The 17359-nt window shown below is 42.2% G+C and overlaps 1 protein-coding gene across 1 annotated transcript in view; it reads right to left on the bottom strand.

Moving 5' to 3' along the window:
• Positions 1–15775: 15775 nt before the first annotated feature.
• The window catches only part of DPYSL4 (dihydropyrimidinase like 4), an 81412-nt gene continuing 79828 nt past the window's right edge, over positions 15776–17359 (bottom strand). The window contains exon 14 of the mRNA XM_030204803.1: positions 15776–15867. Coding sequence (XP_030060663.1) covers positions 15776–15867 — 92 coding nt within the window. The remainder of the gene's footprint in view (positions 15868–17359) is intronic.

The following is a 17359-nucleotide window of genomic DNA, read 5'->3' as shown; positions in this document are numbered from 1 at the left end:
AGAGTTGGGCTGTGGGCTATGGACGGAGTTGGTTCCCTCATTAAAGTTTGGCTGCAAACTCACTCTTGGAGGCCCATTGTGCTTTTTCTGTTTGACACCTTTATCTGTTGCAACTCTCAATAGCTCCTTTCCAGAGGATCTGGATGTTATGGCTGCTCAATTAGCAAACATCCATGGAACCCAACACAGGATGTTGAAGCACTTCAGGACAGACATTCTCATTCTTTTTCACCATATTACCAATGCTAAAAATGTACAACATATTTAAGACAAATGTTCAAAGTTGAAGACAAAAATGCAGTTTCCAATTAGTGTCATTTGGAATTTTATTAGGAGCAATTCATTAAGGTAATTCGTTTATTATGGAAGATCAAACAACACTGTGGATCAATGCAGAAATTGCATGTGCAAGATATCTGTTTAAGCTATATTGCCCAGCACTGTTTTCTGCTTAGATATTTCCAAATACAGGCTGGTCATCTATAACTTTCTCTAAACCCTACACGTTTTCTTCACAGTCATATTATAAATACAGTAATTCATGAGAGAGTGTTCATTAAAGGATTGAAATGCACTTTTTGGGTGCCAAACTCCTTTAGTGCATGTCTTGTGCCTAGTTGACATGTACATTTCCATGGAGTTTTCCCAAAATGCTCAAAGGTATTAGCATGTCTGGTTTCCAATGTATTTTAGGGGTCCTTTTACTAAGGTGCGCTGAAAAATGGCCTGCAGTAGTGTAGACGTGTGTTTTGGGTATGTGCAGAATCATTTTTTTAGTGCACCTATAAAAAATACCTTTTTAAAATTTTTGCCGAAAATGGACATCCGGCAAAATGAAAATGCCGCGTGTCCATTTTGGGTCTGAGACCATACCACCAGCAATTGACCTAGAGGTAAAGTCTCACGTGGTAACTGGGCGGTAATGACCTACGCGCGTAAATGCCACTTCACTGCGTAGCTAACGTGCACCGGAAAATAAAAAATATTTTGCGGACGAACGTAGTGGACGTGTGTCAAAAATGAAATTACCACAAGAGCCACGTGGTAGCTGGGCGGTAACTCGGAATTGGCACATGTTAGGCACACGATAGGCGCTTACGTGGCTTAGTAAAAAGGCCCCTTAATGTGATGAACCTCCAGTGCAGCATAGTATTGGTACGTCATTATGGAGACATGATCATGTAGCAGGGAGAAAAGTCACAGCCATGCCTAGCAATTATGCCTCCATGTCAATATCTTTCCAATTTCATACCTATTTTGAGCGGGTCTCAGTTTGTCTTAAAATAGTTTGCTTGGTTGCCTAATTACTGAATATCATTCAAACTTCCGGATAAAGAATGTTTATAGAAGTACAAAACTTTCTAAGTCCTTTTATGCTGTGTTTCTGTATATTTTCATTTCTGTGAGTGAAATAAGGAACAGTTGGCATAAAGCAGTTTTGTATGTAAAGGAAAACACTTGTACCTTTTTCACAGTTTTATGTGGAAACCTTTGCTGTCTGAGATAACAAATGTGCAAAACAAAACTTTTCATTAAATAAAACTCTTTGAAAAATGTTTCTGTGTTGACATAGCTTGCAAGCCAAAGGTAAATCTTCCTCCATAATTGCATAATACATTTCTGAAACAAAGCAATGTAAAGAGTTATCCATTTATGGGCCCCTTTACTAAAATGTGCTAGAATCTGGGCTTAATACATGATAATGCAGGATTTAACCATACACTAAGGGATAAATTCTATATATGGTGTCAAAAAAATTGGTGAAAAAAAAAGTGCTGTTCTACAAAACATGCTTAAAGTAAGGTCCCTATCTCTCTCTACCTATCACACTTGTGGTGGAAACTATGACCCCTCTCAAAGTCACCAAAACCCTACTGTACTCACACATAGGTGCCCCTTCACCCATTATGGCTATTGTAATGGTGTGCGGGGGGGGGGGGGGGTAGTTGGTTTTGGATGGGTTTTGGAGGGCTCAGAGGACAAGATAAACCAGTAAATGTGAGATGTGTACCTGAGCAAAACAGCAAAAGTAGAGGCTGTCACATGGTGTTTGCTGATCGGTTGGCTGGTCTTTTGTTCTCTCTGTGGATTAACTTGTTTTTATAACCAAGTGCATACGTAAAGGAATTATTCAAGTCAATCAGCTTCTTCTCAGAGAAAGTTGTTTGTGACCCCTGAGGCAGGCGCTTTGGTGCCGAAACATGGACCGTGTCGGGTCCTTGATATGAATATTCTGAATAAATTGTTTTTTTGATATTATCTCCCTATTGGTTTGTGAATTTGTCAGCCTCTACTTTTGCTGTTTTGCTTTGACTCTCCATGGAGGCTCCTCCTGTCTTCTTAGATGCGTACCTAAGAACATTTTTTATGAAGTTCACAGAAGTGCCCTCTAGGGTGCCCCATTGCTTTCCTGGGATGTCTTGGGAACCAGTGTACTAAAAATACTGATTCCTCCTACATTCCAATGGCATGAATCTCTACATTTTGCACTTATTCTTTTTTTTTTTTTTTTAAATGGACCAAAAAACCAAAATGTCCAAAGCACAAAACCTTGTTTGAAACAATATTTGAATTTTGGACATTTTGTGCAAAACATCCAAAGTCGGACTTAGATATCATATTGAAAACACCCCTCACTGTCAGGCAAGTTTAGAGAAGACACTGTTAACCTCTCGGGATCCAAGCTGTGAGGACTATGGACTCAATATCGGGATGCAACAATATTCTTAGTGATAGAAAACATTCCACCTCATTGGATATCTGATGGAAAGATCCAGCAGAAGCTGGAACCCTCATTGGACTTCTGATGGAGAGATCTAGTAGAAGCTGGAACCAAACTTGTCTCGGCCATTAGGGAGCTATTAGGATGTTGAATCTCTTGCCACAGCTTCAGAAGGGGCTTTGCTATGTGGATATCCATACTGAAGACCTTGTCCCCAGTGGAGGAGAAAGGCAGTGAGTGGCTAATTTGCCATGGAGCCCTATTCGGAGCAGAACTGAGGCAGTTTCTTATTGGAGTGGCAAAAAGGTCAATAGAGGGTATATGCCACTCTCAAAAGATCTTGAGCGATTTCATTATTCAGGGGCCACTTGTGAAGGAGAAGCACTTGATTCAGGTTGTCTGTCAGAAAGTTACATAGAAATGTAGAAAAAAAATGAAGGCAGATAAAGACTATCCCCCCCGATATTCAGCCAGCGACAGTCAGCATGTCTGGGCACCAGCACTGAATATTGGGGGCTAATTTTGGGCAGGCTGGGTGCCAGAGCTTATGCGGGTCCAGCCGATGTTCATTCGGGCCGCATAAGAGAGTTATGCGGGTGCTGGTACTGAATATCGGCTCAGCACCGGCATAACAAATTCTTTTTTCTTGATCCCATCCTGGCTTCTCTAATACCCCCCTAATTCAGGACAGCTTTTGAGCTGTTCTTAATTAAGCCACATCGCTATACAGGTGCTGGCAGTGAATATTGCCGGCACCCGCATAACCACAGGTTCTTCCTCAGTGCCTGCCCCAGCATCACCCCTGATCTGCCCAATTTTTGGTTGGGCTGTCTTGGGGAATAGTCATCGACACTCTCTGGTTACGTGCTGCTGAATATTCCCACTTAGGCGGCAGGAAAAAATTTAAGCAGACAGGTGAGGCTCCTGTCCACTTAAATTGCTTTGAAAATTGGCTGGTATATGACCTTGCCAGTCTGTCCGTTGATACCATCTACTATCCCTTCCTCTCACTAGACATCCTATGTACTTGTCTCAAGCTCTCTTGAATTCAGATAGAGTGTTCATCTTTACCACTTCCACTGGGAGGCCATTCTACTCATTCACCACCTTTTTCATGAAACAGTATTTTCTCAGGTTATCCTTGAGTCTGTTCCCTTTCACCTCCATCTTATGCACCCTATTTCCAGACCTTCCTTTCAATGGAAAGAGACTTGCCTTCTGTGCATTTATACCATGGAGGCACATAAATGTCTCTATCATATATCATAACTAATTGTTGGTGCAAGTGTTAAAAAACAGGTTTATTTATTTATTTATAAAATTTCTGTTACGCACTATCTCCCAGTTTTAGGTGGGTTACAATCTTTACAAACACAAAAATGTACATGTCATGTGCTAGACAAATAGCACTTACTAAAACAATAAAGTCCCCAAATATTTAAAACTATAATAGTAATAAAATCTCTGATCAGGCTTTCAAGCGTTTTAGCAAAAAAGAAACGTTTTCTAAACAGTGCAGCAGAGCTAATTTTCTTGATTTTGACTGGTAGTGCATTCCACAGTATTGTACCCCCTACATAAAAAATGGAGGATCAATAGGTATTTAGGCACATCCAGTAGAAATTTGTCAATGAATGCAGACTTCGATTGGGACAATACATTTTCAAACCACTAGCTAAATTAACAGTAAATGTAGCTGGGTTAAAATAGGTTTGGCCAACTCCCTGGAGGAAAATTCTATAAACCATTATTAAGGTAGACCTGGAGATGGCTACTGCTATCTCTGAGGTTAAGTAGCACGGAATCTTGCTACCTTTTGGGACTTTTCCAGTTACTTGTGACTTGGACTAACTGCTGTTGGAAGCAGAATACTAGGATAAATGGATCTTTAGTCTGACCCAGTACAGCAACTATGTTTTTATATCTCTATCTGCCAGATAAGTTATTCTGAGGGCCCTCTGCTGTCTGGTGAGTTCCTTATCTGGATTGGGAGAAGTTGGAGGGTGGAGGATATGTATGCCTATTGCTCACTGCTCTGATACCTCCTGGAAGAGGAGGGCAAATTGGAAGCAGGGGCGTATCTGCGTGGGGCCACAGGGGCCTGGGCCCCCACAGATTTCGCCCTGGACCCCCCTACTGCCGTCAACCCTCCCTCACCGTCGCCATCACCTACCCCCGCTGAGGTTCACTTCCTCCTGCCGGTGCCTTTAAAAATATTACTTCAGCTGGCGAGGGACCCCAACCCCTGCCAGCCCAGCCGAGGTCTTGTTTTAAGTTCTTCTTCCTCGTGCTGTTGAAAGCTGCAGCCTGCATCCCTTCCAGTTTCGGATGGAGTCTGATGTCGCAGCACGTTGTACGTGCAGGACGTCAATGTGCTGCGACATCAGACTCCGTCCGAAACTGGAAGGGATACAGGCTGCAGCTTTCAACAGCACGAGGAAGAAGAACTTAAAACAAAACCTCGGCTGGGCTGGCGGGGGTTGGGGTCCCCTGCCGGCTGAAGGAATATTTTTAAAGGCACCGGCAGGAGGAAGCGGATCTCGGCGGGGGTAGGTGACGGCGCTGGTGGTAGGCGGGGGAGGGTTGATGGCGGTAGGCGGGGGAGAGTTGACAGCGGTGGGGGGTGGCGTCAGCGGGGGGGGCTATAATGTGCCCCCTCACTCTAGCCCCTGCCCCCCCTACCGCCGAACCTCAGATACGCCCTGATTGGAAATGGGCCTGAAAGAATTTTAAGGGTTGTCACTGTGCTGCATGATGGGTGTAGCAGCCTCCTGCACCTTAACTTTGAAGAGATTCTTTCCTTGGCACTGCACATCGGCAAGAATTTTCTCCCAAAAGGCACCGATGAATTAGTCTTGGATCTTTTAATATCACATTCGGTCACCATGGAATAGTGAGGAAGCTTTTGCTTCTTGAATCTGGAGCCTTTTGGACTCTATACATAGAGTTGACCTTCATATTAATAAAAAAAAATAGAGAGGGGGAATATCTAACATTTTTATCTGAACCTCCTCACTGCTTGAGTGGGTCAAGGAACTGGAAAATATCCAATGTTTCTGCCCTGAGATCCTCCCCCATGTCTATCTTAAATTGTATGCCCTGAGTCACGACCCTCACAAAATCAATGAGCACGATTTCCTTAGGTGGAGATTTATGTCTCTCTTAAGGTGGGGAGGGATCTGATGAAATGTTTGGGACTCCTCCTCTGAGATATTCACTGGCTCTTCTTCAGAGTCACAGGAGCACTCCTGGGATGTCTGGGGGACATGGAAATTCATAAAAAAAAATCTCCAAGGGAGATATCTGAGTCTCTGCATGTCTTATACTACTGACTCCCAGGCCAGGTCTTGGCTGAAGCATCAAGACACTGATGATTTCCAATGCCTTGTTGAAACGTCATCCTATGATGTATTGGAGATCAACACTTGTGTGGCAGACATTGTAAACAGGGCCCTTAGTCTGCAACTAAAAAGGGAGCTCAGTGTCAAATGCGCAATAGCGTTTCTAGCATGCACTAAAAATTAGTGAATGCAAACCATGTAGATGCCCATAATATTTCTATGGGCATCTACATGATTAGCGTGTGCTAATTTTTAGCACATGCTAAACATGCTAATGTGCCTTTCTAAACAGGACCCTAAAGGATTCCTGCATGCATTTTTATAGAATAGCGCCGATTCGTGTGTAGATTCAAATTGTTACCAATTAGTGCCAATAATTGTTAGCGCCCGTTTATTGGTGTTAACAGGCTTGTTAATTAAATTGTGTGTGCTAATTGGACACATGTCCATTCCCATGACAATTCCATATAATTCTTCCTACTTTGTGCATGTGTCTCTAAATGCAGAGTTGCATAATTTTTTCTGTAAATCTCAAAGGCAGTCATTTTCTTTTCTGAAAAATTAGTCAGTGTGATATTCAAAAGCCCTGATCCAGATAGCAGCAGCTATTATCTTGATAAATGTCTGATATTTAATAGCACTTATCTGTATAGTGGCAGCCCACTGCTATCCCAGTGTTTCCCAAGTCCAGTCGTGGAGTACCCCTTGCCAGTCAGGCTTTCAGGATATCCACAATGAATATGCATGAACTTGATTTGCATGCACTGCCTCTATTATATGCAAATCTCTTTCATGCATATTCATTGTGGATATTTTAAAAACCTGACTGGCAAGGGGTAGTCTAGGACTGGGCTTGGGAAAAACTGTGCTAACAACACATGCAACTTTTTGGAATGCCCCTGACATGCTCAAGCCACTCCTATGGCCACAACCCTTTTGAGTTGCATGCTATAGTATTTGGGTGTCTAGCGTTATAGAACAGCTCAAAGCCAGATGCACATGCAAATTCTAATTGGTGCCAATTTAAATCATTAATTGGTTGTTAGTGTCTAATTATTGCTCATTAATGGCTCATTAGCCAATTAAGCTAATGAGCCACACTTTCACTGCTCCTCCTCCCTGGGTCTGGCACTTTTGTCTTTCTTCCCCCTTCCCACCACAGTAGCTCTCTTATGCAGCAGCCAACTGAGCCAACAGCAATCTCCACAGACCTGTTCCAGGGCCTTATCTCTGCTGGAACCCACCTTTCTGATGCAACAGGAAGTTGCATCAGAAGGCAAGACCCAGCAGAGAGAAGGTCCTGAAGCAAGCTTGTGGGGATCAATGTTGACTCAGCTGGCTGGCTGCGCATAAGATAGAGCTACTGCGGGAGGGAGGGAGGAAGGCAAGCAGGCAGGCATGGAGATGCCGGACCCACAAGAGTTGTAACTGTCTGCAACTTTTTCTTTACTGCAGGAGGAAAGCTTTTTACCATTCTCACAGGGCAGTAAAAAATTTTGCTGCCAAACCCGCAGTACATAGGCCAAATGTTTTCTTTTACCATGGTTTTACAGTAGATTACTGCAGCTCCCTGTCCCCATAGCGTTCTCTAATTATAGAATAGACTTCAAATAGGTGCTTTTCTGGCACCTAAATTCATGTATCTCCTTCCAGTATTACCCTCCTCATGTCTAGTTTAGAAATGCCCTGCATTCTAAATATAGTATTTATTTATTTATTTATTTAATTAATTAATTAATTAATTAATTTATTTTATTTAGAATTGTTCACAGTACTTCAAATTCCTTCTAAAGAGAGTCTTATACAGAGGCAATATCACCTCCTTTTTCCTACTGGCCATTCTTCGCCTTATGCACTTAAACATCCTTTTGGCTTTTGCCATCATCTTTTCTACCTGTTTGGCTACCTTGAGATCTTCCAATATGATCACCCCAGCTCCCACACTTCTTTGGTGGACAGAAGTACTATAACTGTGAAACTCAATGATGTACCGCAGATTAAGAAGTCATAGTCCATCTATGTTTTTCAACAAATTTTATTTATAATAAAATCAAAAATGAGAATTTTATTGATGCAACATGCATATTTGTATGGAATTATACAGATAAAACAATCTTTTATGTAACTATTTGCATAATAAATTAAGAGATTTATTGAACTGTACAAAAATATTGTCAGATGTGACGGGCCTGAAAATGTACCTAAGTAAGGGTTATAAGAAGACATCACTTAAAAACTGTATAAACAATCATTAAAAAAAGTCTAACCAAAAATCCTAAAATATGAAAATGTCCATTTTATTTTTCAAATTTCATAATAATCATTTTTAAAAACTGCTGTCTTTTTAAAATAGCATTGCTACAGCAATATGATGATTCAATTCAATGCAGCTTTTGAAAGAGCACAGTTTGGTTTTTCAGATTAATGCTAGCAGAATGGAATTTAATGGCAGTGATTGAGAACACATGTTCTAGGCCTGCACAATGAAATCTAATATGGACATCGTAATAAAAAAGTGAAAAAAAAACCCCCAACAAATAAATAATACCAATGTATATATTTTATCAAAACCGATAGACACTTAAAAATGCTTAGCTGAACTTCTGTATAAATGGCTGCAATATATTTTCTTAGGAGAATAATACATAGTTCAGTAATACATAGGTCAGGAAATAAAACACTTTTGTCCTGATTATGCGACAGCCAATAACAGGACAACTGACTACAGTTTAATATGCCCTTGGAGTTGTTAACATGCATTTCGTTGAACATTTGTAGTAAGTACAGTACTTGTAATAAAGAGTAGTGTTCTAATAACATTACTGGATATATCTTGTGGAATTTTCACCTCTTTTCTCCTAAGAGAAGGATGGGAGAGTTTGACCTTTGTTAAATCTTAGTATTCTTTTTGCTATGTTTACTAAGAGTAGATTTAAATCACATTTAGAATTATCATTATTCAGAAAAGAACAATTTTGAAAGTCATTTATGTGGGTAAAAAGTATTTTATCCACACAAATCAGCTATCTGGTATTCACCTCAGCATGGCTAAAAGTAGACATGTTCCACACTGCTCGTGGTTTTAGCTGCAGTTTATAAAGGCATTCCCAGTGGTGTGTTTAGACTGGGGTAGGAAAATAATACAGTTGGGGTGAATATTATATATGGTTCTGAAAACATCAACACCAAAAAAGCTCTCTTCTATAAGCCGTGCTTAAAGTTAGGCACAGTTTATAGAATAGCACTTACACTCGGGAATTGCGCCTAGCATTAGGCATGGCCATTTGTATCAACTGAAACATTGTGTAAATGTATGTGCCTAAATTAGGAATGTATCTCCCCTTATTCTATAACAATGCATGTAAATGCTAGGAATATCCCTATTCCACCCATGACCCTCCCATTTACATGCCCCCTTTTCTACTCACATGTTAATTTTAGGTATGGATCCTGCACCTAAATGTATGCATGTAAATTAAATCTAATTAGTGTCAATAATTGCTTGTTAAAAGCCAATTATTGGCACTAATTAGCTTATTTAAATTGCATATGCAAATTGGGCACACACCCAAATTCGTGCATGCAATTTTTGGTGAATTTTACAGAATTAGGGGGTTGGGCGGAATATTCAGTCCACAGTGATCAGGGGGTGCCATGAAGGAAGTAGAGTCCCAGAAATCATTGGTGCACAATTCCAGAGAAGGAGAACCATCCTTATCCCAAAGAGAATAAGTCAGAGCCTGGCCTGGTCAAGGGGTCCAGGAGGCTGACTGTATGGTGTGTGGGCAGGAAGGCTGGGCGATAATAAGCTACCAGGAAGAAAAAGAAAGGTGGGCAGTGCTTCTTGAGGGAGAACAGATGAAGCCCATTAGAGGAGAAGTGCCCAAGGGGTTCCAGAGATCTGAAGGCCTTGGAATGAGGAGGCTAGACAAGGATTTAGCAGGAGCTCCAAAGGAAGGCCTGGAAGGGACTGTCTGGGACAGAATACAAGAGGAAGTGGGAAAGAGATTAGACCCATTGAAATTAGACATAGAAGCCCTGAAACTTGGTCCTACAGAGGGCACGGTGATGCATAAATTATTGTAAGCCTGGGTGGAAAGGATGCTTGCTGGGGGTGGAAGGAGGAGTCCGTTAGAAAAAAGATGCTTGCTGTGGGTGGAAGGATGGAGGGAGGGAGGGGGCTGTTAAAAAAAAGATGCCTGCTTTGGATGGAAGGAGGGAGGGAGGGAGGGAGGGAGGTAAGGGGCTGTATAAAGGTGGATGCTTTGTAAGTACAGGGAGGGAGGGCTGTAAAAAGATGTGGGTGCAGGAGGGAAGAGGCTATAGAAAGGTGGATGCTAGGGGCCCCTCTCTGCACCCACACATTGTATCCATCTTTTTACAACCCCTCCCCCTCCTTCCCTGCACCTACATATAGGGGCCCCTAGTCTGTCATTTTGCCAGGCAGCCAACTATTAGTACTACTACCCTGTGCAGTTAGTAGAAATGTAACAATTTCATGAATTGTTACATGGATGAGCTAGGAGGTTTGATAACAGGAGATGGCATGACGTCAAAAACCTGTTGCTGCGCCTACCACAGTCAGCGTTCCTGGGCCTGCCTCAGCCAGTGTTCCTGTTCCTAATCCTGTGTGTGCCTTGGGATTCCTGTTCCTGATTCTACGCCTGCCTTGGCATTTCCATTCCTCTTCCCAGGCCTGCCTTAGCAATCCTGTTCCTGTTTTACCATTCATGTTGCTGTTCCTAGGCCTGCCTTGGTGTTCCTGTTCCTGTTTCAGTGTTCCTGTTCCTGACCCTGCCTTGGTGTTCCTGTTCCTGGGCCTGTCTCAATCAGTGTTCCTTTTTCAGAGTTCCTGTTCCTTGACCTGCCTCAATCAGCATTTCTGTTTTCAGCGTTCCTGTTCCTGGGTCTGCCTCAGTCAGTGTTCCTGTCAGGATCCTTTCTGCTGGAATTATCTTCCTCTCTTTATTCAGTCAGAACCCTCCTTCAAAAATTTTTTAATAAGCCTTAAAAACCTGGCTATTTGAACAGGCATTTAATTTAAATTAATTGGCTGATGGGGTGGGGTATGTTGCACGATCTCCACCATTCGTTCCTTACTTTCTCTTGTTTCTTTCTTTTCTTACTAGGTGTATGTCTCTCTGTTGAATGGAAGAACCTGTCCTATCTATATATTGTAGTTCTTTTCAGTTTCATTTTATTTTATCAGGTGGGCAGTATAGCAAGTTTTAAAAACTATAAACTTAATAAACTAAAGACTGGAATGGCTCTTCAGAACTGTGTTTAAGTAAGGAAGAACAGGTGTGGCCAGAAAAAGAATGCTGAGAAGAGGCTAATCGGTGTTGGAAGCCTCCTGCCCGTGACACCAAATACCAGCGATATTCAGTCCAGTACCCAGAGAACTAAGTGGAAAACATTAGGACAGTCTTTTGCTATCCTAACTTGTTTTGGTTAATCAACAGGTTAGCAGTCTGAATATTGCCACCAACTAGGGAATTCAATATATGGCGCCTGACGTTATACACTATTTCCATACTGATTTGTTGGCATGGAAAAGCATAATAGATGCAAAGCATTGAAAGAGTCCAAAACTGGCAGATCAGTGCAGAATTACACTTATGCCCCCTGTTATAGAATAGTGCCTAAGTGTTTCTATATAGATCTGAAAAGAGGGCAGAATGATGGGAAAGACATGGGTGGGTCAGGGGCATTCCCTTAAAATGCTTGCAGTGTTATAGAATTTAGGGAATATGCGTCCAACTTGAGTGCCAAGATTTACACTTGGTTTCAGTTGGTGTAAATGCTCATGCTACACATATAATATAATATAAGGGTGAGAAAAGATCTCAGAGACCTCTCTCTCGCTCTCTCTCTCTCTCCAGTGTTATGAAATGTATACTATTTCAGTCCAATAAAATCTCATTAATCCTTTTCCTAGACACAAAATTCTTGAAGAAGAATTGATTAAAAAATAAAATTATAACCAGGTAACGCCAGTAAGGACACTAAAGCACTTAGGCCCCTTTTTTACAAAGCCATGTTAGCGGCTGGTGGAACAGTACTGCAGACACAGCCCATTCACTACATAAATGTGTGGGAGTTTTTTTTATAGGCCAATGAATGAGAACTGACCTGGTAAGGGAAATATAATAGATACTATACTCCCATCAAGGTCTCTGAGGTTTTTTTTTCTCCCTCATATTATATTATATATGTAGAATGTTCATTGAATCTTTCACTGTGTGCTTTGTATTTCTGTAATTAGATTATTTTTTTTGCACCAGTAGTAATACTGCCTAGTTGTACTAGTACAAATGCTCGTGCACAAAGCTGGACACAGATTCCAGAACTATGTGCTGTTCTGTGAAGGGAGCCCATCCCAGAGTGCCCTTTATAGAGTACCGTTCAGTGCTGATTTTTTGGCACCATATACTGAATCCAGTCCTAAGCGCATAGCTCTTGGCTCCACTCCATACACTGCCCCTAGACTGTCCCATCATTGCCTGAAAGTGCCAAGGCAGTCTGCCCACATATTCAGCGGTACTATCCAGGCATGTACCACTGAGTATCTGGGTTTGGCTTGGTCTCTCCTGGTTATTTCCCTTTCTATATCTGTACGCAAACAAAAAGCAACACTGGGCCTTCAAAACTGAGACAACAGGAGTTCTTTCCTTGCATTGCGGCAGTCCTTTCCGACAGGAATGTTTGATTTTAAAGATTTGCAGGGACATTGGATAAATACACACAATACATACTTTATCCATTAACGCCGAAACACGGCCCGTGTCGGGTCATTTACCAATAAAATACTCCTGTTGTCTCAGTTTTGAAGGCCCAGTGTTGCTTTTTGTTTGTGTACTTTCTATGTATGCTGTATACCCTCTCTGTTTGGTTTGCCTTTCTATATCTGTCCCATAAATTACATTTCAAATGTATGCACACTATTTTCAATGAAAAAAGTGCATGCACCAAAAGCAGCTGTAATTCTTCACAGATACCTCGGACCTACAGGAAGTTCCAAAGCAAAAGAAGGCATGCACTACTACTTTTAATTAAAAACAAAACTGGTGCAAATTCTTTGGGGGAAATTTACTCATGAGCTTTGTCCCAATGAGAACAGTCTGAAAATTGCCACTAACATAAAGAAGATATTTTTGTGAATAATAAACTTGTATTATTCACATAAATAACTGCGTTATTATATTCCTCGTTAATGCAGAGTGCTCTGAAATTACACTTCTAGTTTTCAAATGCAGGATACAAAGGAATACTGTATCAGGAGTGAAATACTCTATTAATGTTGCAACAAGTGGAGTGCTAGAGGATTGTACTCAGCACTTTAAAATCTAAAAATAGTTCACAAACTGCATTGTAACTATACAAGCTAAATTTGACAGATACATTAGCACTACAAGTGAGTGAAAAATTTAAGGTCAAATTTGAACTGAGTCAAATTTTAGCCGGCACTGATTTGTGTAATTTTTCCTGATTCACTTTCTCCAGTAAATCTGAGAAAACTTTGACCAGATTTGATGTTGATTTCTAATAGACCCATTGAATCTGCCTGCCATATATCTCTCAAATCAGCCAATTCTTGGTCCAAGGTATCTCATACCTTTGACATATTCATTGAATTCAAGGGGGTCACCATAATTTTTTTTAAAGTTTGCTGTCAGTGTTTCCATGATGTCTGAACCAGTTAGACACTTTGGGCCGAATATTCAGAAGTAAATATCCTGAGCTGTCCTGGATTTGACATGGCACCAGTGACCCCCTATCAGTAGTTTCACAGTACTACCACTAGGGGGCCATCCTTCTAAACAAGGAGCACATAGACAGGAGGACAATCAGGGATAAAACTATATGTGCAAATTTGAAATTCAAAATGTGCACACATTTTTATTCCCTTTCCCATTCTAAACACATCCCAGGAATGTCTCTTTTTAATCAAGAATGCAGATTGGGAAAGGCCGTGCTTACTTTTAGCCTCAGCGAAAGGGACAATTTTCAACCAGAGCAGTGTAAGGATGTACATATGTTAGTATGCTTTCAGGTTGTTAGAAGGATATAAAAAAATTCTAAGGGCCCTTTTACCTTAGGGTATTAAGCCTTAATGAGTCTAGTGTGTGAAAAAGAGGCTACTGCAAAATATTAAAGTGGTTTTGAATATTCTGCCTGTGTGCTCTTGCTAAGCATGCATTAACTATTTTTGTAAAATATTTTTTAGAGAGATGTGTCATGGGTGGAAAAAGGGCATAGAAATGTTAACCAGCTGGCACATTTGCATTAGTGCGTACTAATCTAGCTATTGCTGAATTAACGTGGGATCACTTACCGCCTCTTAAATAGGATGCACCTAACATCACTAAGGTGCCCTTTTATGAAGCGGCAGTAAGTCCACGCGCTAAAAGGGAAGTACTGTCAGGCTACCGCAGCAGTCCGGCAGTAGGTCCCTCCCCCAATGCGTGCTATTTCCGGCACTGCAAAAATATTTCAATTCTTGTAGCACCAGTGTGTACCCGGCGGTAATCGGGCAGTGCCACAAGCTGCCCAGTTACTGCCAGGTTAGCACAGGAGCCCTTACCACAACCTCAATATGTGATGGTAAGTGCTCTCCCCCCAAAAATGGCCATGTGGCAAGTGGTTCACTTGCCACATGGCCATTTCTGTAAGAAAAAGGAAATCTGCTTTTACCCACTGCTGCAAAAGGGGGCCTTGACACATGTCAAAAACATGCACCGATGCCAGCACAGTCCCCCTTTTGCCACAGCTTCCTAAAAGGACCCTTTATTGAGTGAATCCATGCTACCTGCATATTTGGGACTAGATTCGGTAAATGGCACCCAAATTTGGGCATTGAAAAGAAAGCACATTGAAGAGTATTCTGTAAATGGCACTTTGAGTTGGGCATCGTTTATAGAACAGTGCGTCAAGTTGGGATCTGCACTCAACATTGGGTACGAAGATTTACACCAACTGAAACCTGGTGTAAATCCCCGCACATAAGTTAGGCATAGATCATACAAATTCTATAATACTGCACAAATTTTAGTGAACACACCTGACCCATCAATGCTCCTCCCATGGCCACACCCTCTTTTCAGTTGTGCATTTAAAAATTTGCATGTGGATCTTTATAGAATAGTGCTTAGCAAGATCCATGCACAAATCCAAATTGTTGCCAATTAATGTCTATAATTGATTGTTAGCATTTAATTATTGGCGCTAACTAGCTCATTATTCAATTACATTGCACACACAAATTGGGGGAATGCCCAAATTTGCACACACAATTTTGAGCACCATATATAGAATTCAGGGATTGACGGTTAGTGCACTCTGCTTACCGTGTGCTAACTTCCTATTCATCATTCATACTCTGCTGAGTCTCCATCCCTTCCTGCACTAAGCAGTTAATGAAGGACTTTTACTGCACTGACTGTTTTAACGTGCACTAGACGTTAGCGCAGGATCACACTAATGGTAAATGCACGCTAATGCCCATTCTAACTGCTTAACACACCTTAGCAAATATGCTCCAAAACTGTAACCAACTAACCAAGGAAACACATGCTAACAAATGTACATCCACACTATCTCAAGAAACATTCTCGCTAAATAGAAAGATAATGTGAATAAGTCAGTTCCTCAAATCCTTCCTCATAGTGGAAATCAAGGCTTACTGTTCAAGGTTATTCAGGATTCTAAATTACTATGACAAGGATGTGATATTTGAACGACCACCAGGGGGAGCAACTATTTTCTGAGCAGGACGTCTTGGGACATGGTCATCTGCTTGAGATCCTGGAAAGAAATCATCGGAAAAAATATGCTTTTAAATAATGACTAAAAAATAACTTATCACCTTTCAACTGGATTGCAATTTGATAGTCCTCTTTGCCACCTCTGTTTGCAAAACATTTGAAAATATCAATAAAAAGTGTATTGAAATGACCCTCCCTCCATTTGTGATGTAAAGAATGGTAGGAAGGAACACACTCACAGATCTCACTGATTGTACTGTTTTTGCACAGTCCAGTTAAAAACTAGTGGCCCAATATTGAGCCAGGGATGGTCAGTGTTGTTATAAATGTTGACTGCCAATGGTTAAGGGGCCCTTTTACAGAGCGGTACCACTCGCTCTTTTGGGACTGCTGCCAATGTGTGCTGAGGGCTTCTTTACTACAGTAAAAAGGGCCCTGGCATGTGGGAAAAACAGCCCCTGGTGTCATCACAGGGCCCTTTTCCCCGCAGCCCCTACATTAGTCCTGGATATTCAGCACCAGGCCATATCTGAGCACTGGCACTGAATATCCACTTCAGCAGAGGTACCGGGAAGATATGAGAGTATGGTTGATATTCAATGCTGCAACCATGTAGTTAACTGGGCAAAGACAGGACTGCTGTTTAAAGGTGTCCTACCTGCCCAGTTAGCTATGTGGCCACTAGCACTGAACTTTACCATAACTCCTGCTTCTGCCCAGATTCTCCCCTTGCAGTATACTGACACTGCTGTGGCACAGGGGGTATTTAGTGACACTGCCTGATTAAAGGGTCCTTTTTTACTAAGCCATGGTAAGCAGCAGGGGCGTAGCTACGTGGGGCCATAGATTTGGCCCAGGACCCCCCTGCCAATGACCCTCTCGACCCCCCTCTGCCGCCAACCCGCCGTCAATCCGCCGTTGCCGTCTGCTACCTTTGCTGGCGGGGACCCCAACCCCTGCCAGCCGAGGTCCTCTTCTTCCTTTGTTCTGTTTCTGAGTCTGACATCCTGCACATACAACGTGCAGGACGTCAGACTCACAAAACAGAAGGAAGGAAGAAGAGGACCTCGACTGGCGGGGGTTGGGGGTCCTCCGCCAGCAAAGGTAGGCAATGGCGGGGGAGGGGGGGCAAAGGAGGTAGTTGGCAGGGGGGGGGGTCAAAGATGTTGGTGGTGGTGGTGGTGGCGGCGGCGGGGTGGGTCGGCAATGGCGGGGGGGTGTCAGCGGCGCCGGGGGGGGGGCTAAAATGTGCCCCTCAGCTTGGGCTCTGGACCCCCCTCCCGCCGAAGTCTGGCTATGTCCCTAGTAAGCAGTGGCTTGTGATAGTGTAGGCGCATATATTGGGAGTGCCAGGCCAGTTTTTACCCCATCTACAAAAAATGTTTTTTTTTTTTAATAGGACGGGAAAAGGGCTTGTGGTAAAAATGAAACCACCACACACCTAAAACCAGCCTGAGCCCTTAATGCCACCCATTGATCTAGCAGTAAAGCCTCACATGCTACACGTGTAGTGATCGGTTGGCACACGCCAA

Source organism: Microcaecilia unicolor, chromosome 5, assembly GCF_901765095.1.
Source record: "Microcaecilia unicolor chromosome 5, aMicUni1.1, whole genome shotgun sequence".
NCBI classification, from domain to species: domain Eukaryota; kingdom Metazoa; phylum Chordata; class Amphibia; order Gymnophiona; family Siphonopidae; genus Microcaecilia; species Microcaecilia unicolor.
Note: the sequence above shows the minus strand (reverse complement) of the source record. Positions and strands in the feature narration are given on the sequence as shown.